This window comes from Mobula birostris, chromosome 6 (genome assembly GCF_030028105.1).
Source record: "Mobula birostris isolate sMobBir1 chromosome 6, sMobBir1.hap1, whole genome shotgun sequence".
In the NCBI taxonomy this organism is placed as follows: domain Eukaryota; kingdom Metazoa; phylum Chordata; class Chondrichthyes; order Myliobatiformes; family Myliobatidae; genus Mobula; species Mobula birostris.
In genome coordinates this window covers 85,060,777-85,086,194 of record NC_092375.1, presented here as the reverse complement: position 1 = coordinate 85,086,194, position 25,418 = coordinate 85,060,777, and the positions used below count along the sequence as shown (strand labels likewise).

Genomic DNA, 25,418 nt, shown 5'->3' with positions numbered 1-25,418 from the left:
CAGATAGAGAGAATGTGGAGAGGATGTTTCCTATAGTGGGTGAGTCTAGGATCAGAGGGCACAGCCTCAGAATACAAGGATGTCCTCTTTGGAACAGAGTGAGGAAGTATTTCTTTACCAGAGGGTGGTGAAACCGTGGATTTCATTGCTACAGACGGCTCTGGAGGCCAAGTTATTGCGTATAAAAGGTCCTTAATTAGTAGGAGCATCAAAGGTTATGGGGAGAAGACAGGAGAATGAGGTTAATATGGATAATAAATCAGCCATGATGGAATGGCGGAGCAGACTCGATGGGCCAAATGGCCTAATTCTGCTCTTATGTCTTATAGTCTAAAGATCCCAACTTCCTTGAGAGATTTAAATCAATGAACTAGTCTTATAATTTAACCATTGTTACACAATATCTAGTATTTTCGCGTACAATCTATAATATGGCTGGGGTTTAGGGTAACAAGGTGTGAACCTCCAAATAATTTCCTTTTCTTACAGCTACTAGTAGAGGAACTCTCATTTACATGGAGGTCACTTGAATCTGCTCAACAATTCAACATGCCAAGGATGCGGTCCAAGAGCTTAGCTCGCCTTCGGGGGTCCGAGATCTCGTGGCTCTGGAGATGGGCGGATTGAAGGTCAGTGCCTTGGCAGAAGATTGGTGTGTCGTGGGAGCCGGAAGCTCTATGGCTGTGTGCCCACAGACCTGAGATCTTTGGGCACAGAGCTCGGAAAAAGTGATGCAACGGATTTTTAACATTGTAAACCAGTGAGTTGTTTGTTATGTCTCCCCTCTTGCTATGAAATGGAGACACCTCTTTTTCCCTTATTAGGGAGAGAGAGCTTGTGGTATGTCGAATACCGGGTGAACGAGTAGTCTTTGGGGTATTGCAAGTCTCTGTCTTTGCTATTGCTTTGCTGCACACTTGAGTGCTCGGTGGTGGGTGCCGTTGCATTTTTTTTGATGGTGGGGGGGAAGACGGATTGTTGCTTGCTGCCACTTACATGCAGGAGGGGGGTGCTGTGGGGGGGAGCTTTGGGGTTCTAACATTTAACTGTCATTCATTCTTTGGGGCACTCCTCTGTTAATTATGGATGGTTGCAAAGAAAAAGCATTTCAGGATATATATTGTATACATTTCTCTGACATTAAACGTACGTTTGAAGCCTTTGAAATTTAAATCATATCATTACCATTTGTGACCTAACTAAATACTTTTTACTTTGTCCCTTAGTTTTAATTGATGATAGATAAAAGTGGTCAAAGTCAATTGTTCTTTGTTGAAAAGTTTTCCATATTCTTTCTGTCCGTAGTGAAAAGACTGACTCTTAGATTTAGGTTATCTTTAACTCAAAAGTTTAGATTTCCCAACCAATTGAATTTTCTTTCATCTTTACCTACAGCACTGCTTCTGAACATTCTAATTTCCAAAGAACTTAACAGAAGTTTAATGCAATCTCTCCTTGTAATTTAATCTAGAAATCAGGTATCATCCTGGCAAATCTATGCTCCATTTGCTCTAGATTAATCAAGGAAGGAATATAATTTTGGTAAAACTTCTACTTCCTTTCATTCCAATGGCCATTCAAATTAGTTTATCTACCCATCCATGACATTTTTATGACCTACATACATTCTAATCTTTCTGTGACTAAATTTTATTTGACTTAGTATTTCACATTTGCGTAGCTTATTAAACACCAAGTAGTCAGATACTTCTAGTTTACAATGTCACCTATTGTTTTGTCATCGGCAAACTTATATGTCACTTTGAATATGTTATTCATCAGATCACTTATAAAAATGAAGAATAACTGCAGCTCTGTGCAACTCCACTAGTGTTACTTTGCTATTTTGTGTAGCTATCCAGTATTCTAGCTCTATCCCCTGCTGTTCAATCAATTTCTCAGGAGAACTGATAAGCCACACTGAACTGCATGGAAAGGCAATTGCAATAAATGGCTACTAAATATACTGTAGTATATATCTCCAATATATTCACTAACCTGTTGATTGGATTTTGAATTCAAAGTAACTTTTGTTCTGATGTAAAGGTGCATTGGCTAGGCAACCTCCTGTGCCACATATTCTCCTCCCATTTTTAACAATAACTACATCCGTTCCTATAAAGATAGAATAGCTGTTAATAGAATTATCATTATGGAAATATAAAATCATTTAAAAAGTTAAATGCAGTAATGTAACAAACACTATGCCAGAAGGAAAAATAACAAGAAATGTGCTATTATATAATGCCAAGCATGGTCTAGGAATGTCCACAATACTTAAGAATTAACTACTTTTTTTAGAAGTAGAGTTACTTGTCACGTTGCAGGAAATGGAAAAGGATAAACTAATTGATGTGGTCTATTTTGTTATTTAGTAGATCTCTGATAAGGTGAAATAAAAAGGATTAACAAATAAAACTATATTACACTGAAATGACATTTTATGTCCCAATCACTTTTAACACACATATACTATGGCCACTGTAGCTGACGTCAGCCTTTCTGAGGATCAAACCCACAAAAAGTGACTGGCCTGGATGACTTCCCCAGCTCTGTTCTCAGATCATACAAAAACCAGCTAGTGGGAATGTTTGTTGACATCCTTAACCTTTCCTCACTCCATTTTGAGATCTCCACCTGTTTAATGACCACTTATATCCTGGTGCCAAAGAAAAATAAGGGCACGTCTTAATAAATATCACCCAGTGGCTCTGACATCTACTATCTTTAAGTGCGTGGACAAAATGGTCATCGCATACATCAACTCCAGCCTCTCAAAAGACAGGCAGGTAGGCAGAGAAGGTGGAATGGTTCTGTAGGTAAAAAATTAAATCAAATCCTTAGAAAGTGGTGACAGGATCAGATGTAGAATTGTTGCTGGTAGAGTTAAGAAACTGCAGGGTTAAAAAGACCCTGATGGGAGTTATATACAGGCCTCCAAACAATCAGCAGGATATGAGATGCAAATTACAACTGGAGATGGAAAAGGTATGTAAAAAGAACAATGTTGCGATAGTCATGGGGGATTTCAATATGCACATACATTTGGTGCTGCGTCCCAGGAGAAGAGATTTGTAGAGTGCCTATAAAATGGCTTTTTAAGAGCTGTTTGTGGTTAAACCCACTAGGGAAAAGGCAATTCTGGACTGGATATCGTGTAATGAACCAAATTTGAATAGGGAGCTGAAAGTAAAGGAACCCTTAGGAGGCAGTGATCATAATATGATAGAATTCACCCTGCAGTTTGAGAGGGAGAAGCTAAAATCAGATGTATCAGTATTACAGTGGAGTAAAGGGAATTACAGAGGCATGAAAGAGGAGCTGGCCAAAGTTGATTGAAAGGGAATGATGGTAGAACAGCAATGGCTGGAGTGTCTGGGAGCAATTTGGAAAGCGCAGGATACATCCCAAAGCAGAAGTATTCTAGTGGGAGGACGAGGCAACTGTGACTGAAAAGTAAAGTCAAAAATAGCATAAAGCAAAAGAGAGGATTCATAATACAGCAGAAGTTAGTAGGAAGTCCAAGGACTGGGAAGCCTTTAAAAAACAGCAGAAGACAACTAAAGAAGCAATAAGGAAAGAAAAGATAAAGGTAAGCTAACCAATACTTTGAAAGAGGACACCAAAAGATTTTTCAGATATACACATATATATATATGACACACACACACATATACATACGTACACACACACACACACATATATATATATATATATATATATATATATATGAGTAAAAGAGAGACAAGAGTGGATATCGGATTGCTGGAAAATAACGCTGAAGAGATAGTAATGGGGGACAAAGAAATGGTGGACAAACTTAAATATTTAGCATCAGTCTTCGCTGTGGAAGAAGCTATAAGTATGCCACAAATTCAAGTGTGTCAGGGGGACAGAAACTAGTGTAGTTGCTATTACTAAGGAGGTGACGCTTGGGAAGCTGAAAGGTCTTAAGGTAAGTAAGTCACCTTGGCCAGATAGACCTAGGGTTCTGAAAGAAGCAGCTGAAAAGATTGAGGAGACATTAATAGTGATCTTTCAAGTATCACTAGATTCTGGAATGGTTCTGGAGGACAGTGACCAATCACTAAGTGGAAGCACAAGGAAAGAGCTACCTTTTCACTTAGGTTTGCACTCAAGATTAAAAAGTCAGAACTTTGCACCAGTTTTTTCGGAGTTAACAGCGACCAATCACTGAGCGGGATTCATTAGAAAGAGCAAATATTAATAAGACAGGTGCAATCGGAGTGGCCACTGTTTGAGTGGTCCAGTGTTGGAGTGGCTTTGGCTCATCAGGCTTGGGCAAGGTAAGTATATAGCAAGCTTCTCTTTTCCTTCTTTAATCTTAATTCCTCATCTGTAAGGGCATAGTTAGTGCAGTGAAAATGGCTCCAGGGCAGTGTTTTCTTCTGTGGGCGAGATGTGGGAATTCTGGAGACCTCCAGCCTCCCAGATAACTGCATCTACATCAGGTGCACCAAGCTGCAACTCCTCAGAGAACATATTAAGGAATTAGAACTGCAGCTCGATGACCTTCGGCTCATACTGGAGAATGAGGAAGTGATAAGTAGGAGCTACAATAAGGTAGTCACTCTTATGCTGCAGGAGCCAGGTAACTGGGAGACTGTCAGAAGGAAGAGAAATGGGCATCCAGTGCAGAGTACCCATGTGGTTGTTCTCCTCAACAATAAGCATACCACTTTGGATATAATTGAGCGGACAACCTACTGGGGCGGGGGATGTGGGGCCATGTGCCTGGCACTGATTCTAGTGCTGTGGCTCAGAAGAGAGGTGAAGAGGACTGCAGTAGTGATAGGAGGTGCCATAGAGGAATAGAAACAAGTCTCTGTGGGCGCAAGAGAGACATCCAGATGGTATGTTACAACAGTACTTTGCAACAGTCTTTACTGTGGAAGACATTAGCTATATGCCAGAGGTTCAAGAATGACAGGGGCCAGAAGTGTGTGAAGTTGCTATTACTAGGGAGAAGGATCTTGTGAAACTGAAAGGTCTGAAGATAGATAAATCACCTGGACCAAATGGTATACACCCTGGGTTCTGAAAGAGGTGGCTGAATAGATTGCAGAAGCAGTAGTAATGATCTTTCAAGAAATAATTTATTCTGGCATGGTTCCGGAAGAATGGAAAATTGAAAATATCACTCCACTCAAGAAGGGAGAGAGGCAAAAGAAAGGAAATTATAGGCCAGTTAGTCTAACCTCAGTGGCTGGGAAGATGTTGGAGTCAATTGTTAAGGATGCAATTTCTGGGTACTTGGGTGTACATGAAAATCTGCTGGAATTTCTTTGAAAAAATAACAAACATGACAGAGAAAGGAGAATCAGTGGATGTTGTGAACTTGGATTTTCAGAAGGCCTTTGACAAAGTGCCACACATGAGGCTGCTTAAAAAGTTAAAAGCCCATGGTATTACAGGGAAGATACTATCATGGATAAGCAGTGGCTGATTGGCAGGAGGCAAAGAATGAGAATAAAGGGAATGCTTTTTGGTTGGCTGCCAGTGACTTGTGGTGATCCACTGGGGTCTGTGTTGGGACTGCTTATTTTTATGTTATGTACCAATGACTTGGATGATGAAATTGATGGCTTTGTAGACAAGTTTGTGGATGATATGAAGATAGATGGAGAGGCAGGTAATCTTGAAGCAGTATAGAGGCTACAGAAAGACAAATTAAGAGAATGGGCAAAGAAGTGGCAGATGGAATACAGTATCTGGAAGCATATGATTATATACTTTGGTAAATGACTATTTTCTAAATGGAGAGAAAATTCAAAGATCTTGGGTGCAAAGGGAGTTGGGAGTCCTTGTGCAGGATTTCCTGAAGGATTGAGTTGGTGGTGAAGATGATAAATGCTATGTTAGCATTCATTTCAAGAGGATTTGAATATAAAAGCAAGGACGTAATGTTGGGACCTCACTTGAAATATTGTAAGCAGTTTTGAGCCCCTTATCTAAGAAAGGATGTGTTGACATTGGAGAGGATTCAAAGGAGGTTTACAGAAATGTTTCCGAGATTGGAAGTGTTGACATATGACAAACGTTTGATGGCTCTGGGCCCGTACTCACTGGAATTTAGAAGAGTGAGTGGTGATCTCATTGAAATCTATCAAATGTTGAAAGACCTCGATAGAGTGGATGTGCAGAGGACGTTTCCTATGGTGGGGTAGTCAAAGACCAGAAGACACAGCCTTAAAATAAAGAAATGTCCTTTTAGGACAGAGGTGAGGAGGAATTTCTTTAGCCAGAGGGTGGTGAATCTGTGGAATTCGTTGGCACAAGTGGCTGTGAAGGCCAAGTCACTTGATATATTTAAGGCAGAGGTTGATAGATTCTTCATTCGTCAGGGCATGAAGGGATACAAGGAGAAGGCAGGAGATTGGGGCTGAATTGAAAAATTAATCAGCCATGATGAAATGGCAGAACAGACTCGATGGACCAAATGCCCTGGTTCTGTTCATACATTTTATGTTCTTACGAACTGGAAAACTGCAAATGCTACCTCACTCTTTTAGAGGGGAGAGAGGCGGAAGAAAGGAAGTCAGTTAGCCTGACTTCAGTGGTTGGGAAGATGTTGGAATCCATTATTAAGGATGAGGTTTTGGGACACTGTACACTCTATGTAACTAGAACACAAAGTAAAAATGTTTGGCATGATCAGCCTGAATAGCAAGCAGAACAAACTTTTCCATGTAAGGTTTTTCCGTGTGACAATAATAAGCCCATTGCAGAGATCCTAGTGAAAGCACACTTGAAACATTATGTACATGTCCACGTTTCCTATCTCGGAAAGGTTACACTTGTAATAAAGAGAATGCAGTGAAGGCTCCTTCAGATTGACTCCCAGTGAATTGGCATGTTGGGGGTGGGAACTGTCCTATGTGATGAGACAAACTGGGCATATAGTCTCTTGACTTTAGAAGATTGAGAGGTGATCTCACTTAATAAGACCATAAGATTTGTGATCTACAAAATTGTTATGGGGCTGTGGAGGCTTCAGTTGCACAGATTTTTAGATTTTAAGGGAATCTAGCAATGTGGGATTAGTTCAGGAAAGAGGTGCTGAGGTAGAAAATTACCTCACTGACACTGAATGGAAGAGCAAGCATCAAGGGCTAGTAGCCTACTCTTAGTTATTGTGTGTTATTAAATTCACATCAAACTATATTACAATATTGCAGAGAGAAGTAATTTTAGTGACATTGTTGGAGGAATAAATATTGATTGAGGCACTATGAAATTGTGTTGCAAAAGGTTTTGTTTAGTACCTTTCATTTAGTACCCCACTGGAGTGCTAGCTTGGATTGAGTCCTTATGTGGAACCCACCAGGCCAAAGCAGACATCTATCAAACTGTGTTTTTTTTTATTTCCTGGGATAACACAAGAAAAATTATTTTTAAGAAGTTTATTTTTGCTCGAATTTAACTTGGTAAAGTTTAGTTGGAGTCTTGGCACATCATAAAAACTATTTTCACAAACACAAGAATGTTCCAACTCATTTTATTGCTGAAATCAGCAGTGCCTGTTGACCAAGGGAGGAACCTAGCCTTTGAATTCAAATGGAAACATCTGGTATGATTTGTTCAAATATATTTTTGATTGGCAGCTGCTTTCAAATGTAAACAGTTATTTAAATTCACTGAAATCCTGTGAATTTTTGATAGCATTTTCTGTTAAGAATTTGACAAATAGATTTTTTAGGTAGTGCATTACTTATAATCATTGACAACATTTTAACTGATGCTGTAGCAGACCCGGTGTAGGTAGGGAGACCACTTTGCCGAGTACCTACACACTATCCACCAGAAATTTCACCCATGTCTGCCCGGTTCCTCTCATCTTCACCTACCATCCCACTAGCCTCCGCGTCCAGCACATAATTCTCCATAACTACTGCCATCTTTAATGGGATCCCACCACCAAGCACATCTCCCCACCTCACACTTTCTGCTTTCCGCAGGAATCACTCCCTATGCAACTCCCTTGTCCAGTTGCCCCTTCCCCACTGATCTCCCTCCTGGCTCTTATCGTTACAAGTGGAATAAGTGCTACACCTGTCCCTACACCTCCTCCCTCACTACCATTCAGGGCCGCAAACAGTCGTTCCAGGTGAGGTGACACCTCAGTGAGGCAACATTTCACCTGCAAGTCTGTTGGGGTCATCTACTGTATCCAGTGCTCCTAGTGTGACCTCCTATATACTGATGAGACCCATCGTAGATGGGGAGATCACTTCATCAAACACCTATGCTCTGTCTGCCAGAAAAAGTGGGGTCTCCCTGTGGCCACCCGTTTTAATTCCAACTCCCATTCTAACATGTCAGTCCACAGCCTTGTCAACTGTTGCAATGAGACTATACTCAGGCTGGAAGAGCAAAACCTTATATTCCATCTGGGTAGCCTCCAATCTGATGGCATGAACATCGATTTCTTGAACTTACAGCAATGCCCCCCCCCCCCCACCTTCACCATTCCCATTTCACTCTCATCTTATCTCTATACCTGCCCATCACCTCCCTCTGGTGCTCCTCCCCCTTCGCTTTATACTGTGGCCTCTGTCCTTTGACATGGGATTCCCCCTTCTCCAGCCCTTTCACCAATTGACTTCCCAGCTCTTTACTTCATCCCTCCCCTTCTCCCCGGTTTCACCTATCACTACTACCTCATATTTCTTTCTCCCCTTCCACCCCAGCTTCTTACTCTGACTCCTTTTTTTCCTCTAGTCCTGATGAAGGATCTTGGCCCGAAACATCAACAGTTTACTCTTTTCCATAAATATTGCCTGGCCTGCTGAGTTCCTTTTGTGTTATTGCTTCGATTTCTAGCATCTGCAGATTTTCTCTTGTCTGTAACATATTGGTAATTTTGCTGCTCAACAAATTTGCTTGAGATAATGACCAAACTCAGTGTCATTTAGCTGCCCTCCAAACATGGGAGACAGGAAAGAATTAGTAACTGAATTTAGCCCTGGAAATGTAGGGAGCTGAGATTCTCCACAATAATTGTCTGAAATAATACAATATTACATTGAATTCCACATCTGTTCTGCAGTTTTAACATACTGCTTTCACATTTTACAGCACACCACAACGTGATTTGACTTGCAGAGGGCTATTTCAAGGGCGAAGAGACAATTTCGAATGAGGTTGGCGGTGACATGAGATGTACGATAACTAGCAGGTTTTGCAAGTCATTACTTCCTACAAAGCGAAACCCAATAGCATGAATGGCAGTGATGCTTCACTACCAGATGAACTCAACGCTTTCTATGCCCGCTTTGAAGGGGGAGAACATAAATACAGCTGTGAAGATCCCTGCTGCACCTGGTGACCCCGTGATCTCTGAATTGGAGGCCGATGTTAGGCTGTCTTTAAAGAGAGTGAACCCTCGCAAGGGGGAAGGCCCCAAAGGAGTACCTGGTAAGGCTCTGAAAACTTGTGCTAACCAATTGGCGGGAGTATTCAAGGATATTTTCAACCGCTCATTCCTACAGGTGGAAGTTCCTACTTGCTTCAAAAAGGAAATAATTATACCAGTGCCCAAGAAGAATAATGTGAGCTGCCTTAATGATTATCGCCCAGCAGCACTCACATCTACAGTGCTGAAATACTTTGAGAGGTTGGTCATGACTAGACTGAACTCCTGCATCAGCAAGGACCTGGACCCACTGCAATTTGCCTATTGCCACAATTGGTCAATGGCAGATGCAATCTCAATGGCACTTCACAAGGCCTTAGACCACCTGGACAATATAAACACCTGTGTCAGGATGCTGTTCATTGACTATATAGCTCAGCTTTTAACACCATCATTCCCACAATCCTGATTGAGAAGTTACAGAACCTGGGCCTCTGTACCTTCTTCTGCAATTGAATTCTCGACGTTTTAACCAAAACACCATAATATCACCGCCTCGCTGGTGAACCACACTGGTGCACCTCAGTGGTGTGTGCTTAGCCCACTGCTCTACTCTCCATATACACATGACTATGTGGCTAGGCATAGCTCAAATACCATCTATAAATTTGCTGATGATACAACCATTGTTGGTAGAATCTCAGATGGAGATGAGAAGGCGTACAGGAGTGAGATATACCAACTAGTGCAATGATGTCACAGCAACAACCTTGCACTCAATGTCAGTAAGACGAAAGAGCTGATTGTGGACTTCAGAAAGGGTAAGATGAAGGAACACGTACCAATCCTCATAGAGGGATCAGAAGTGGAGAGAGTGAGCAGTTTCAAGATCTCTGAGGATCTAACCTGGTCCCAACATATGGACGCAGCTATAAAGAAGGCAAGACAGCGACTATACTTCATTAGAAGTTTGAAGAGATTTGGTATGTCAACAAATACACTTAAAAACTTCTATAGATGTACCGTGGAGAGCATTCTGACAGGATGCATCACTGTCTGGCATGGGGGGGATGGCTACTGCACAGAATCGAAAGAAGCTTCAGAGGGTTGTAAATTTAGTTGGCTCCATCTTGGGTACCAGCCTACAAAGTACCCAGGACATCTTCACGGAGCCGTGTCTCAGAAAGGCAGCGTATATTATTAAGGTCACCCAGCACCCAGGGCATGCCCTTTTCTCATTGTTACCATCAGGTAGGAGGTACAGAAGCCCGAAGGCACACACTCAGCAATTCAGGAAATTCTTTCCCTCTGCCACCCGATTCCTAAATGGACATTGAACACTTGGACACCACCTCACTTTTTTAATATATATTATTTCTGTTTTTGCATGATTTTTAAAATCTATTCAATATACATATACTGCAATTAATTAATTCTATTTTATGTATTGCATTGAACTGCTGCTGCTTAGTTAACAAATTTCACAACACATGCTGGTGATAATAAACCTGATTCTAATATTTCAGATGCTGGTATCTGGATTAACAATCCAGTGGAGGAACTCATTGGGGGAAAGGAAGAGCCCATATTTTGGGTTGAAAAACTGCATTTTTTCTGATGATGGGTGTAGTGCATACATTCCTGTTTATATCAGGTGCTGAGGTGGAGATGGTTGAGAGGTTTGAGTTCCCAGGTGTCAACATCACCAACAGCTCTCCTAATCTAAGCACATAGATATCATGGCTAAGAAAGTGAAATAACACCCTAAGTTCCTCAGGAGGCTAAGAAATGTTGGCACGTTCCTGCTGCCTCTCACCAATTTTTATAGGTGCACCATCGAAAGCATCCTGTCTGGATGTACAATGGCTTCTTATGACAAAAGCTCTGTCAAAGCCACAAAGCTGCAGAGTATTGTGGATACAACTCAATACATCATTAAAGCCTCCAGTAACTCTCTGCACTTCTTGTTGCTCAATAAAGCAGCCAACTCAATGAAAGACACCTCTCACCCCAGGCTTTCCCCTTTCCCATCAGAAAGAAGTTAGAGAAGCCCGAAAGCATGTACCACCAGGCTCCAGAACAGCTTCTATCCTGCTGTTATAGGGCATGGAATAGACCTTCTGTACAATGAAATGAACTGTTGACTTCAATATACATTATCATGTCCATGTACCTTATTGTCTGCCTGCACTTTTTTCCTCCATCTGTAACACTTTATTCTGCATTCAGTTATTGCTCTTCTCTTGCCTCAAAGTACAGATATGATGAAATAATCTGTATGGATAGCCTGCAGTTTTTCACGGTACTTCAGTACATTGATAACGATAATAATTATAATGAAGAGTTTCAACCCAAAATGAAGACAATATCCCTCCATTAATATTGCTCGATCCACTGAGTTCCTTCAGCAGATTGTCTGTTGCTTCACATTTTATGTCATTTCACATGTTATCTTTTAGCTTGAAATATAATTCAGTCTTCTGTTTGAGCATATATCCATTTGCCTTCAGTTGCATCAGAAGTTGTCAGTTCTATATCACTACAATCAGATTACGTTGTAGCAATTTTTACCTCAGTAAACATTAAGTAAGCGTTCTACTGCCAGTAATACTGTCTGAAAAAATGCTGCCTGAAAAATCATTTTTCAATTTCTACTAGACAGAAATCAACTCAAAATATTAGAAATACACTTTACATTTCTTATATCAACAACCAATTTACTATCTGTCTAGTACGCAACTAGATTACACACTAATTTGTTACCTGTGACAGTATGATTACAATTCTTAAAAATCAATGGTAAACATATGATGCAGTGAACTGGACAATTCTGAAATAAATCTTAACCTCCAATAAATGTACTATGTGACAATACCAGCTGAGTTTTAATCCTGCTGTAATAAATCCAAGATACCGTTAATCATAGAGGGACAGAATGCCTGAGAGCAGTGACTTTTATTAGATAAACTAGCTTAGAGCATAGAACACAATGTTGTGCTGATCATTAACCTACTCTAGAAACTGCCTAGAATTACCCTAGTGAATATCCCTTTTATTTGTCTAAGCTTCATGTACATATCTAAGAGTCCCTTAACAAACACTATTGTATCTCCCTCCACCATCATCGCCGGCAATGCCTTCCTTGCACCCACCACTCTCTGTGTTAAAAACATACCCCCGACATCTCTTCTGTCCCTACTTCCAAACACCTTAAACCTATGCCCCCTCATGTTAGACATTTCTGCCCTGCGAGAAAGCCTTTGGCTATCCACACGATCAATGCCTCTCATACGCCTTCTTAACAACACTGTCAACCTGTGCAGCAGCTTTGAGTGTCCTAGGGACATAGTCCTCAACATCTTGCTGATCCTCCACACTGCCAAGAGTCTTACCATAGTACTATCTTCTGTCTTCACATCTGACCTACCAAAATTAACCACTCCACACCTATCTGGGTTGAACTCCATCTGCCACTTCTCGGCCCAGTTCTGCATCCTATCAATGTCCCGCAGTAACCTCTGACAACCCTCCAGACTATCCAAAACACCCCCAACTTTTGTGTTATCAGCACACTTACTAACCCACTCTTCTAATTCTTCATCCAGGTCATTTATAAAATTCACAAAAAGGAGGGATCCCAGAACAGATCCCTGCGGAACACCAATGGTCACCGACCTCCATGCAGAATACGAACCCTTTGCCTTCTGTGGGCAAGCCAATTCTGGATCCACAAAGCAAGGTCTCCTTGGATCCCATGCCTCCCTACTTTCTGAATGAGCATTACATGGGGAACCTTATCAATGCCTTACTGAAATCCATATGCACTACTCTACTTTCATCAATGTGTTTTGTTACATCCTCAAAGAATTCAATTAGGCTCGTAAGGTAAGACCTGAGCCATGCTGACTATCCGTAATCAGATTATGTCTCTCCAGATGCTCATAAACCCTGCCTCTCAGGATCTTCTCTCACAACTTGCCCATCGCTGAAGTAAGACTCACTGATCTATAATTTCCTGGGTTATCTCTAGTCCTTTTCTTGAACAAGGGGACAACATTTGCAACCCTCCAATCCTCTGGCACTTACCCAATCCCTATTGATGATGCAAAGATCAGCACCAGAGGTTCAGCAATCTTCTCCCTCACTTCCCACAGTAGTCTGGAGTGTATCTCGTCTAGTCCCAGCAACTTATCTAACTTGATGCTTTTCAACAGCTCCAGCACATCCCCTTTCTTGATGTCTATATGCTCAAGTGTTTCAGTCCACTACAAGTCATCCCACATTGCCAAGGTTCTTTTCCCTGGTGAATAGTGAAGCAACGTATTCATTAAGTACCTCCACTACCTCCTCTGGCTCCATGCACACGTTTCCACTATTGCACCTGATTGGTCTTATTGTCACGCAGCTCATCCTCTTGCTCTTCACATACTTGGTAGAATGCCTTGGGGTTTTCCTTAATCCTGCTCGCCAAGGTCTTTGTACATGGTGTTACCTACCATCCTTTCCCTGCCTCAATGGAACTTGCCTACGCAGAATGCCATGCAAATGTTCCCTGTAGAATTTTCTCTATTTCTGCATAAATGTGACCTAAAATGTGATTAGATCTTCACATGTCCTAAAACTAGATAAAGAGAACCCAATTAAATAAATAAAACCAAAAACATTATACTTGTTCATTTATTTATTGAGAAAAATGATCCAATATCACATGTTCTTGTTGGAAAAAGTATGTGAACTTTTGCTTTCAGTAACTGGTGTGACCCCTTTGTACAGAACTAACTTCAACCAAACATTTCCAGTAACTATTGAGCAGTCCTGCACATCAGCTTAGAGGAATTTTAGGCCATTTCTCCAAACTGCTTCAACATGGATGTTTGTGGGCTTCCTTGCATGAACTGCTTGCTTCAGGTCTTTCCACAACATTTCTATAGGACTTTGGCTTTTCCATTCCAAAACACAAATTTTCTTCTTTTTCAACCATTCTGTTGTTGATTTACTCTCGCCTTTCGGATCATTGTCTTGTTGCATTATACAACTTCTATTAAGCTTCAGGTGACGGACAGCTACCCTGACATTCTCCTACAAAATGTCGTAATACAATTTTGAATTCATTGTTCCCTCAACAATTGCAAGTTGTCCAGGCCCTGAGGCAGCAAAGCTGCCCCAAACCACGATGCTTCTTCCACCATGCTTCACAGCTGAGGTTTTGGTGTTGGTGTGCAGTGCCTTTTTTCCTCCAAATATTGCAGTGTGCATTTCTGCCAAAAAGTTCAACTCCTGTCTCACACGTCAACGGAGCATTATCCCAGAAGCATTGAACGTCCAGGAGGTCTTTTGCAAACTTGAAATGTGCAGCAAGGTTTTTTTTTGGAGAGCAGTGGTTTCCTCTGTGGTGTCCTTCCAAGAACACCATTGTTCCTCAATGTTTTTCTTATAGTGGACACATGAACAGAGACTTCAGCAAATTCTCAAGTTTTCTTCAGGCCTCTAGCTGTTACCCTTGGGTTCTTTTTCAAGCTGAAATACCTTCAGTATTGCACTTTGTGCTCTTGGTGTGATCTTTGCAGGATGTCCACTCCTAGGGAGAGTAGCAACAGTACTGAATTTCCTCCATTTGGAGACCATTGCTCTTACTGTGGACTGATGAACACTCAGGGCTTTAGAAATGCTTTTGTAGCCTTTTCTAGCTTTATGCATCTCTACAATTTTTCTTCTAAGGTCCTCTGAAAATTGTTTTGATCGAGTCATGGTGCACATAAAGAAATCTTCTTTGAGAAGTGAAGGCTCTGTCAGCAACCTGACTTTGTGTGTCTTTTTTAAAGGGCAGGGCACTTCTACAATCCAACCTTCAATCTCAAATCATTGATTGGAGCACCTGACTCTAAATAGCTTTTGTAGAAGGCAACACACATCAAAGTTGCTGGTGAACGCAGCAAGCGAGGCAGCATCTCTAGAAAGAGGTACGGTCAACGTTTCGGGCCGAGACCCTTCGTCAGGACGAAGGGTCTCAGCCCGAAACGTCGACTGTACCTCTTCCTAGAGATGCTGCCTGGCCTGCTGCATTCACCAGCAACCTTGATCTCGTGTTTACGTTTGTAGAAAGCATTACCCCAGAGGTTCACATAGTTTTTTGAACCTAGGCTGTGATTGTTTGTACTCAGTAATGATGAGAAGTAGTATAATTGTTTGTGTGTTATTAGTTTAGGGAGATTATGTTTGTCTATTATTGTGACTTAAATGAAGATCAGACTACATTTTATGAGTAAATAATGCAGAAAACCAGGTAATTGCAAAAGGTTCACAAACTTTTTCTAAGAACTGTGTATATTTTAAATAGTTAAATTAAATAAATTGTGCAAAAAAAAAAGTAGTGAGGTCGTGTTCATGGTTTCTATGTCCATTCAGAAATCAGATGGCAGAAGGGAAGAAGCTGGTCTTGAATTGTTGAGTGTGTACCTCGTTCCTGATTGTAGCAATGAGAAGAGGGCATGTCCTGGGTGTTAGGGGTCCTTAATGATGGACGCTGCCTTTTTGAAGCACCACTCCTTGAAGATATTTTGGATACAACCTAGGCTTATCCCCATGATGAAGCCGACTAATTTTACAGCTCTCTGCAGTTGTGCACTGCCCCCCCCCATACCAGACAGTGATGCAGCCAGTTAGAATGCTCTCCACAGAAATTTGCGAGTGTTTTAGGTGACATACCAAATCTTCTAAAATTTGCAAGTCCCGATGTCAGAGTCCAAATCTTAACCCAACTGAGATGCTGTGGCATGACCTGAAGAGGGCTGTTCATGGAAGGCATCCCAGAAATATTGTTGAACTGGAACAGTTTTGTATGGAGGAATGAAACATTCTTGCAAGTCAATGTGCAGGACTGATCAACTGTTACCAGAAATGTTTGGTTGAAGTTAATGCTGTACAAGGGGGACACACCAGTTACTGAAAACAAAGGTCACGTTTTTTCCAACAAATACATGTAATATTGGATCATTTTTCTCAAATAAATGAACAAGTATAATTTTTCTGTGTTATTTATTAGTTGGGTTCTCTTTAACTAGTTTTAGGATTTATGTGAAGATCTAATCACATTTTAGGTCACTTATGCAGAAATACAGAAAATTCTAAAGGGTTCACTGGTGTGACCCATTTAGCACCACTGTGTGTGTGTGTGTGTGTGTGTCCGTGTGTGTGTGTGTGTGTGTATATATATCAACAGTAATTGGTTTCTTTCTTTGCTATGATGTACTGCATTGCACTGCTGCCACAAAATTATCAAATTTCATGAAATATGCCAGTGATATTAAACCTGATTCGGATTCATATTGTCCCATGTCTAGTTACACAAAGACATTATCTGATATTAAAAAAAAATTCGTCTTTCATGATGAGGGACTTTGCATGGGCAGCATGCATTGCCCATTGAAAATTGCCTTTAAGATGATTTTGGTAAGCCACATTTGTCAGTAAGTTAAGTCCTTCTGAAGACGATTAGCAGCAATAACTTTACCAGGTCCGTGTGTGACTTAGAAGAGAACCTACAGGCTGTCGTGTTTCCCTACCTCTACTGCCCTTACTCTTCTTAGTGATAGACATTGCAGGTTTGGGAACACTTTTGGGAAAGATTATGTGAATAAGAGTATTTGTAGATGGCACATACCGTAGCTAAGGTGTAAAATGGTAGAGAATGAATGTTTAAAGTTCCTTTGTCCTGAATAGTACCAAGCTTGAGTATTGTTGACAGCACTCACTAGGCAAGTGGACAGTATTCCATCATGCTCCTGACATGTCTCATGAACACAGGGGAAAGGCCTTGAGGTATAAAGAGGTGAATCATTTGTCAAAGGATTTACAGAGCTTCTCACCTACTGCTACATGGCTGGGTCAGTGGTGACCACCAGATATTGATAACAAGGAACACAAAGAAGAAATGTAATAACGTCAAGGGATGGAAGTAAGTTGGATTCCATCCAGATGGAAACAAGTATTGGCTGGAAATCTTTTACAACAAATGTTAATCCCACTTACTTACCCAATCCCAAGTCCTAGATGTGCATACGACTGTAAATAACTTTATTTTCTGAGGAGATGCAAATGGAATTAAACATTGTGCAATTATCAAACATACTCAATTCTGATATAATAGAAAGTTGGCTACTTAGGATGCAACTAAAGATAGTTGGGACAAAGATATTGTCATGGGGAAACTCTTGCAGCAACAGCAAGAAAACAAGCTGCAGGAGGAACTCAGTGGGTCAGCTAGCAACTGTAGGGAATAGGACAGCTGATCTGGGGTTGGGACCTTCATCTGGACTAAAAGAATAAAGGGGAAATGACCAGAATAAAAAGATGAGGGTGAGGGGTGGAGCAAGATCTGGCAAACAATAGCTCCATTCAGGTAAGGAGGGGTTAATTGGCAGATGGAGTAGGGTGGGGAAGGCAAATAAGGGAGGCGTAGTAGGCAGATGGCGGGGGGGGAGGAGGAGAGGGGAGATAGGCACACAGAATAGGTAGAGGAAGAAAAGGAAACTGGGAGATAGAGGGCTGGGTGTGAGAGGGTACAAGGGTGTGGATATGTGTGATAACGCTTGAGTAAATCAGAAAAAGAGAAAAAGGAGCAGAGAGCAAGTGAGTTAGCTGAAATTACAGAATTCAGTGTTCATGCTGGTGGGTTGCAGGTTGCCCAGACGGCATGTGAAGCTTCTGGTTTGCATCTGGCTTCACCCTAGCAGGAAGTAAGTAGTGGGAAAGGAAGAGAGAGAATTAAAGTGGTTAGTAACCTGATGTTTTAGATAACCATGAGACAGGGTCACTTAGTCTGCACTTGATCACAATGCAGAGCTCACCAAATGGAATATAGAGGAAGTGCATGTGAATCTCTGTCTCAATAGGAAGGGCTGAGAAGGTTGATGGGAATGGATGAAAATGGACAAGGTGTAGGCAGAATGGATTAGTTTAGCTGGCCATTTGATTACTAATTTAATTGATTTGGCACAATATTGTGGGCAGAAGGGCCTGTTCCCTTGCTGTACTGTTCTATGTTGAGTACTGCATGGGTGTAGAAATTCTTGGCATTGGGAAGACCTACCTCTAACACCATCACCACCTCGCTTTGTGGAAGATAAGATACAAACTAGAAGAATGGTTTCTCCTTGATGCTCAATGATATGCCTTTATGCTGGGGGTCTTGGGAGGAATGCGAATTGGATTTGTGATGACAAACCAAGTTATCAGAAGATTGATGCTGATGAGAGAGATATGAGAGACAATGGAAAAACATTCAAAATGCTAATAAGAGAGAAGAGAGAGATTAACAAGAAAGAAACACACTTCAGAATATTGACAGACCGGTTGCTTTGAACCTGAACTGTTTGAAGTTTGATGGACAGGCGATACCCCAGCAAGGGGATAAAAAGAACAGGTTCGCTAAGGCACGACACACCACGAGATCACGAGATAACGAGACCCTGGAAGAGCGGTGTGCCCCCACAAGTTGGTGAGAGTTTGGAGGTATGGTCGCGGGAACCGACCATAGACTCACAGGGTGAAAAGGTACGATCGGCGGGAACCTGGTGTGTGTGTCCGCCCTTGCCTGGGTGCCGGGTCCACCGCAGAAGAACAGTCGTAACCGGAACGGAGGGGTCACAGTCGGTGACCACAGAAGATATTAAAAGAGTTTGCCCGAAAGCTAACTGCAAAGAACATCAAAGGTCTGTCTGAATCAGATTTGCATATTATCTCTCTCTCTCTCCAACGGCACAACAGCGATTACTGCGAACTGTACTAAGCTGAACTGAACTCTGCGTCACTTGAGACTGATCATTTTACCCCTAGACTGTGATAGAGCTTGGTTGATTCTTATTACCTTAGTTCTGTGTACATGTGTGTTTTATCATTGCTAACCTGTTGCATTTATATCCTTACAATAAAGTACTGTGTTACTTATTTCTTTAATAAAACTTTATTAGCTTCTGTTAAACCAGACTCCAACTAAGTGGTCCATTTCTGCTCGTTTGGCAACCCAGTTACAGGGTACATAACAGATTACTTATTTGGCATTTCTGGTTGAACAAGATTGTGTTTCACCGTTGTCGTACTGAGCATCTGCGGCACATTAGCAGTTTAATTGTCCACCACTGTTCACAATTAGATATAGCTTGACTGCAGAGCTTTGATTTGATCTAATAATTTTTGAATTGTTTTCCACTACATGCTGTTAGCAAGTATGTACTCCTGTACTCCATTTTTGACAGGTTGACACTTCACTTCTTGATAGACCCAGTGCTACTCCCATCATGCACTTCTGCACGCTTCAAGAATTGATACCCTGGTTGACTGACAAAGTGAGGATGTGATAAATCATAATGGTGAAATACTTTTTTCCTGCTGCTCCTGGTCAAAGTACGGTTTGGATGTCATTGACAACATTAATACCACAATGCCTACCAACACTGAAAATGTAAAAGATGCACACAGTGGAAATCAGAAATAAAATAGAAATTGCTGAAAATACCCAGAAGGTCAGACATCATCTTCTGAAAGAGAAATACAGTTAAGGTTTAAACTTGAAGGTCCTTGTTTAGAACTGGGAAAGGGAACAAAAAAAAAAGCAGGTTTTAAGCTGCGGACTGTCAAGCCTACCAACACCGCCTGCTATCACAATACCTACTATCATTCTCCTGTAGCTCCAGGCACCATTGAGTGATGCAGCAAGTAGTTAGGCTCTGGACTGGTAGGGGTGACACGAAAGCAAATCCAACTTTAGCATTCAACAGAAGGCTGGAAACACCTGGAGGGAAAATTCACTATGGAGAGAGGAGAAGAGGACTGGTAGCTGAACTACACTTGTACAGAGCCAGTAGGAACTGGATTGGATGAATGATTATGGCACAAAATGGTTATGTGTCACTCGATGGTGTCTGAAACTACATGAGAATGTTAGTAGGTATTGTGATAGCAGGCAGCGTTAGTCGGCTTGATAGCGTCATCTAGAATCACAATGTTAAATAAGAGGATCCGACACAATACAATAATCACTGCTTACATTAACAGATATCGCAATACACAATCCTATCCTATGCCATAGACTAAAGGACACGCCCTGATCACGTAATGCACTGATGCTACCTTCCCACTGACACCATCACATTACCCATTTACCTCACTGTATCAAATGATTATTGCCACAATCCTCGGAGATGATAAAGCATGCATTAAAATCCCTACTAAATGTCTAAAGCCACAGTTCTTAATACCATCTGATAGCATCTTTCCCAATGATAGCCACACACACAAGATGCTGGAGGAACTCTGCAGGCCAGGCAGTATCCATGGAAGAGTAAACAGTTGATGTTTCAGGCCAAGACCCTTCACTGAAACTGGAAAGAAAGAGGAAAAGTCAGAGTAAGAAGGTGGGTGGGGGGGGGGACAGGAGGAAGGTAGTAAGTGATAGGTGAAACAGGGAGAGGAGGAGGATGCAGTGAAGTAAAGAGCTGGGAAGTTGATTGGTGAAAGAGATAAAGGGCTGGAGAAGGCGGAAATCTGATAGCAGAGAAAAGAAGGTCTTGTGGAAAAAAAGGGCAGTGGGAAGAGCACCACAGGGAGGTGATCGGCAGGTAAGGAAATGAGGTGAGAGGGAGTCACCGGAATGGCGAACAATGGGGGTGGGGAAGAAGAACAATTACTGAAAGGTCGAGAAATCAATGTCCATATCATCAGTTTGGAAGCAACCCAGGTGGAACAGAAGCTGTTGCTCCTTCAACCCGAGTGTGGCCTCATTGTGGCAGTAGAGGCCATGGATTGACATGTCGGAATGGAAATGGGTAATAGAATTGAAATGGGTGGCCACCAGGAGATCCTGCTTTTTCTGGTGGACCAAGCGAAGGTGCTTGGCGAAGCGGTCTCCCAACCTACATTGGGGCTCTTGATATACAGGAGCACAAGATACAGTAGATTTCATCACCAGGCTCACAGGTGAAGTGTCGCCTCATCTGGAAGGACCCTGATTGGTAGAGAGGGAGATCAGTGGGGAGGGATGACTGGACAAGGGAGTCATGTAGGGAGCGGTCCCTGCAGAAAGTGGGGGCAAGGGAAAGAGGGAAAGATGTGCTTGGTTGCGGGATCCCACTGGAGACGGCAGAAGTTATGGAGACTTATGTGCTGGATGTGGAGGCTAGTGGGGTGGTAGGTGAGGACAAGTGGAACCCTATCTCTGGTGTGGATGTGGGAGGATGAGGTGAAGGCAGATATATGCAAAATGGAAGAGATGTGGGTGAGGGCAACATTAATGGTTAAGGCAGGGATGCCCCTTTCTTTGAAGGACGACGACATCTTAGTAGCTCGGGAATGAAAATTCTTATTGTGAAAGCAGGTGTGATGGAGATGGAGGACTGAGAGAAGGGGGATGGCATTTTTACAATTGACAGGATAGGAAAAGGTAAAGTCCAGATAGCTGTGTGAATCAGAGGGTTTAGAAAAGATATCAGTAGATAAACTGTCTCTATCTCTGAAATGGACCAGGTAATTGAGGGCAGGATGTAAGTTGGAGGCAAAGCTGACAGAGTTGATGAGCTCAGCATGGGTGCAAGAAGCAGCACCAATGCCGTAGTCAATGTAGCACAGAAAGAGTTGGGGAGCTATGCCAGTGTAGGCTTGAAACACGGACTGTTTCACATAGCCGACAAAATAGCAGGCATAGCTGGGACCCATGTGAGTGCCCTTGGTTACATCTTTGGTTTGAAGGAAGAGGAAGGAGTTGAAGCAGAAATTATTGAGGGCAAAGACGAAGACAGGGAAGAGTGGTGGTAGCGGGGAACTGGTTGGGCCTGTTGTCCAGAAAGAAGCTGAGAGCTTTAGGGTGCTCATATGGGATAGAGATGTATAGGGAACGGGCATCCATAGTGAAAATGAGTAATCGGGACCAGGAAACTTAAAGTTGTTGAAAGAATCAACAGCATGTGAAGTTTCACAGATGTAGGTGGGAAAGGACTGAACTGAGGGGAATAAAAGAGTCGAAGTATGCAAGATATAAGTTCATTGGGACAGGAACGAGCAGAAACAATGGGTCTACCTGAACTGGAAGGTTTATGGATCTTGGGTAGGAGGAAGAAACGGAAGGTGTGGGGTAAGGAAACTGAGATTTCTCATGTTTGTGATTCCCAATGATAGTTTGTCATGTTACAAACTCCATACAATCTTCTGACACTATACAATGTAACTTCAATATCATATGCCATCACTGGAAATTGCAACAAGAGTTTTAACCCTTAATGACAAAAGTCAAATGTCATGACCTCAAGTGCCACTGTCCGACACCAGCGTGCTACCAGACACCACAGAATAAGAATCAGGTTTATTATCACTAATACAAGTTATGGAATTTGTTGTTCTGAAACAGCAGAATACATAAAAATACTACAAGTTACAAATATAAATATATTAATGCAAAATAGAAAAAAATGAGGTAGTGTTCATGGAACATTCAGAAATCTGATGGTGGAAGGGAAGAAACTGTTACTAAAACATTAGGTGTGGATCTTCAGGCTCCTGTACCTCCTCTCTGATGGTAGTAATGAGAAGAGGATGGAGCTGGCGTAATGTACAATCATTTGCGGCCTCTTTCGATCCTGGGCATTGGTGCCTCCATACCAGGCAGTGATGGAACCAGTCAGTATGCTCTCCGCCATGCATCTATAGACATTTGAAACTCTTAATGAATTAAAGCTACTGACCTGCCTTCTTCACGATTGCATTAATGTGTTGGGTCCAGGATAGATCCTCTGAGATGCTGACACCCAGGAACTTGAAACTGCTCACCCTTTCCACTACTGACACTCAATGAGGGCTGGTGGGGGTTCCCTGACTTCACCTTCCTGAAATTCCACAACCAATTCCTTGGTTGTTCTGATGTTGAATGCAGGGTTATTGCCTCGACACCACTCAGCCAATGGACCTAGCTCGCTCCTGTACACCTAGTCAATTTGGTTCCATGACGACAACATATCACCCAATGGCTACTAACATTGTAGCTGATCTTTTTGCGCCTGCTCATGGCAATGGATTACTTAGGCTTGGGGACTAACATTACAGGGCCTATGATTCCAAGTGATTGTGTGGAAGTTGGTGGTCTAAATTGGCATTGCCAATAAGGTTGCGGATTGATGTTCAGTTCAGAAATTGTCAATGACAGGAATATGAAAGAATAAGGAGGAATTTATTTAGCCAGGAAATGGTGAATCTGTGGAATTCATTACCCGAGGCCAAGACTTTATGTATATTCAAGGCAGAGGTTGACAGATTCTTGATTGGTCAGAGCATGAAGGGATACGGGGAGAAGGCAGGAGATGGGGGCTGAGAGGAAAAAATGGATCAGCCATAATGAAATGGCAGAGCAGACTCGATGGGCCAAATGGTCTTAATTCTGCTCCTATATCTTATGACTATATTATTAACTCTTACCAGTTAAATGTGTCTAATGATTAATTACTGGTACGTCTGTTGTGAATAGTCTCATCAATCTGCGGCCGCCATCACATGTCACACTTACGTCAGCGACGATAAATCAACACGACCGAGGGACGCGGATTTGGGTTAATTTAAAGGGTACTACAAATTCTAATACAAAGCAAAGTTGTTGGGTTACTGCGTTCCAGGTACCAAGCATCTTCACATTCCACCCGACGATATTTTAAAACAGGGCTAATAGTAAATGTAAATTAAATGGAGTGAGGTGGCCGATTGGTTTTCCTCAGTTAATAATAAGTCGCTGACTCACCCATATGCTGCGTGTCTAACTGGACGGCAGGCATTTCCTTGAGCTGAATGTGCCCAGAACCTCCATTTCCACACCACCTCAAGCAGCACAAGACGGACAACGCCATATTCTCAACTTTACCTGCCGACGTCACGCCGCTTCTGCCCGGCCCGCGCGCGTACAGTCACGCACGCGGCTACGGGAACGCGCATGGCTAGCGCCGGCGCCGCGAGATGTCACGTCTGTCTGACTGGCTGCTGTGCTCATGCGCCTGGGCGATGGAGTGCGTTGGAGCCTTTGACCTCATGGTTAGCTAATACTTTCCGGCAATGCCGGAGGGTTGCATTCCTTAAAAATATATTCTAATCGTTTTAGTGTGGTTTTATCTGTTTTTATTAAATGATTATTCAATGGACATTTGCAGGGGAATCTACTCTTCATCGAATAGATCCTGACATGGTCATAAAACCATATAGCACGGAGACAAGGCTTTTCTGCCCAATGTGTTCATGTTAGCCACCGAATACCCATCAATACTAATCCTATTTTCCAGCATAAGGCCCGTCACGGTTTCAAGTGCTTATCTAAATTCTGAGAGAGTATATGCCTCCACCACCTCTTCGGAATGTGGGTTCCGCACTCCCAACCACCCCCTGTGTTGTAGGAAAAAGATCTCAGTGCGGCTCCATTCAAAAGATACGACCTCTGTCAATATGTCATTCTCTTGTGCACGTTCCAGTCTGGATAGTCGCAAATCTTGGGTGATTTTAAATGTTGGAACAATGAAGAAATTTCCTGGATGAGAATATGGTAATTTTATTTTATTTTAAGTAAGCTTGTCATTTACTTGTTAACGAGCTTGAAGGGATTTGACCTCAATTCCAATTTTAATTAATAATTACAGTCATTACCTTGTACTTAACTATGTTTCGTAGAACATAACACAGTGCAGGCGCTACAGCCCACAATGTCCTGCTGACCTTTTAACCTACTCCAAGATCAATCTAACTCTTCCTCCCATATAGCCCTTCATTTTTCTTTCATCTGTGTGCTTACCCAAGAATTTCTCAATTGTCCCTAATGTATCTGCCTCTCCTACCACCCCTGGCAGGGTGCTTCATGCATCCACCACTGTATAAAAAAAACTCTCTGATATCACCCCTATACCTTCCTCCAATCACCTTAAAATTATGCCCTCTTATAGCCATTTCTGTCCTGAGGAAAAGTACAGGGCTGCCAACTCTACATCTGCCTCTTGTCATCTTATACACCCCTGTCAAGTCACTGCTC

At 42.1% G+C, this 25,418-nt stretch overlaps 1 protein-coding gene across 1 annotated transcript in view; it reads right to left on the bottom strand.

Moving 5' to 3' along the window:
* LOC140199154 (SPRY domain-containing protein 7) overlaps positions 1-24,306 on the bottom strand; it is a 37,848-nt gene extending 13,542 nt beyond the window's left edge. The window contains exons 1-2 of the mRNA XM_072260760.1: positions 24,150-24,306; positions 1,999-2,115 (exon numbers count right to left, since the gene is read on the bottom strand). Coding sequence (XP_072116861.1) covers positions 1,999-2,115; positions 24,150-24,255 — 223 coding nt within the window. The 5' untranslated portion in view covers positions 24,256-24,306. The remainder of the gene's footprint in view (positions 1-1,998; positions 2,116-24,149) is intronic.
* Between the last annotated feature and the right edge of the window lie 1,112 nt (positions 24,307-25,418).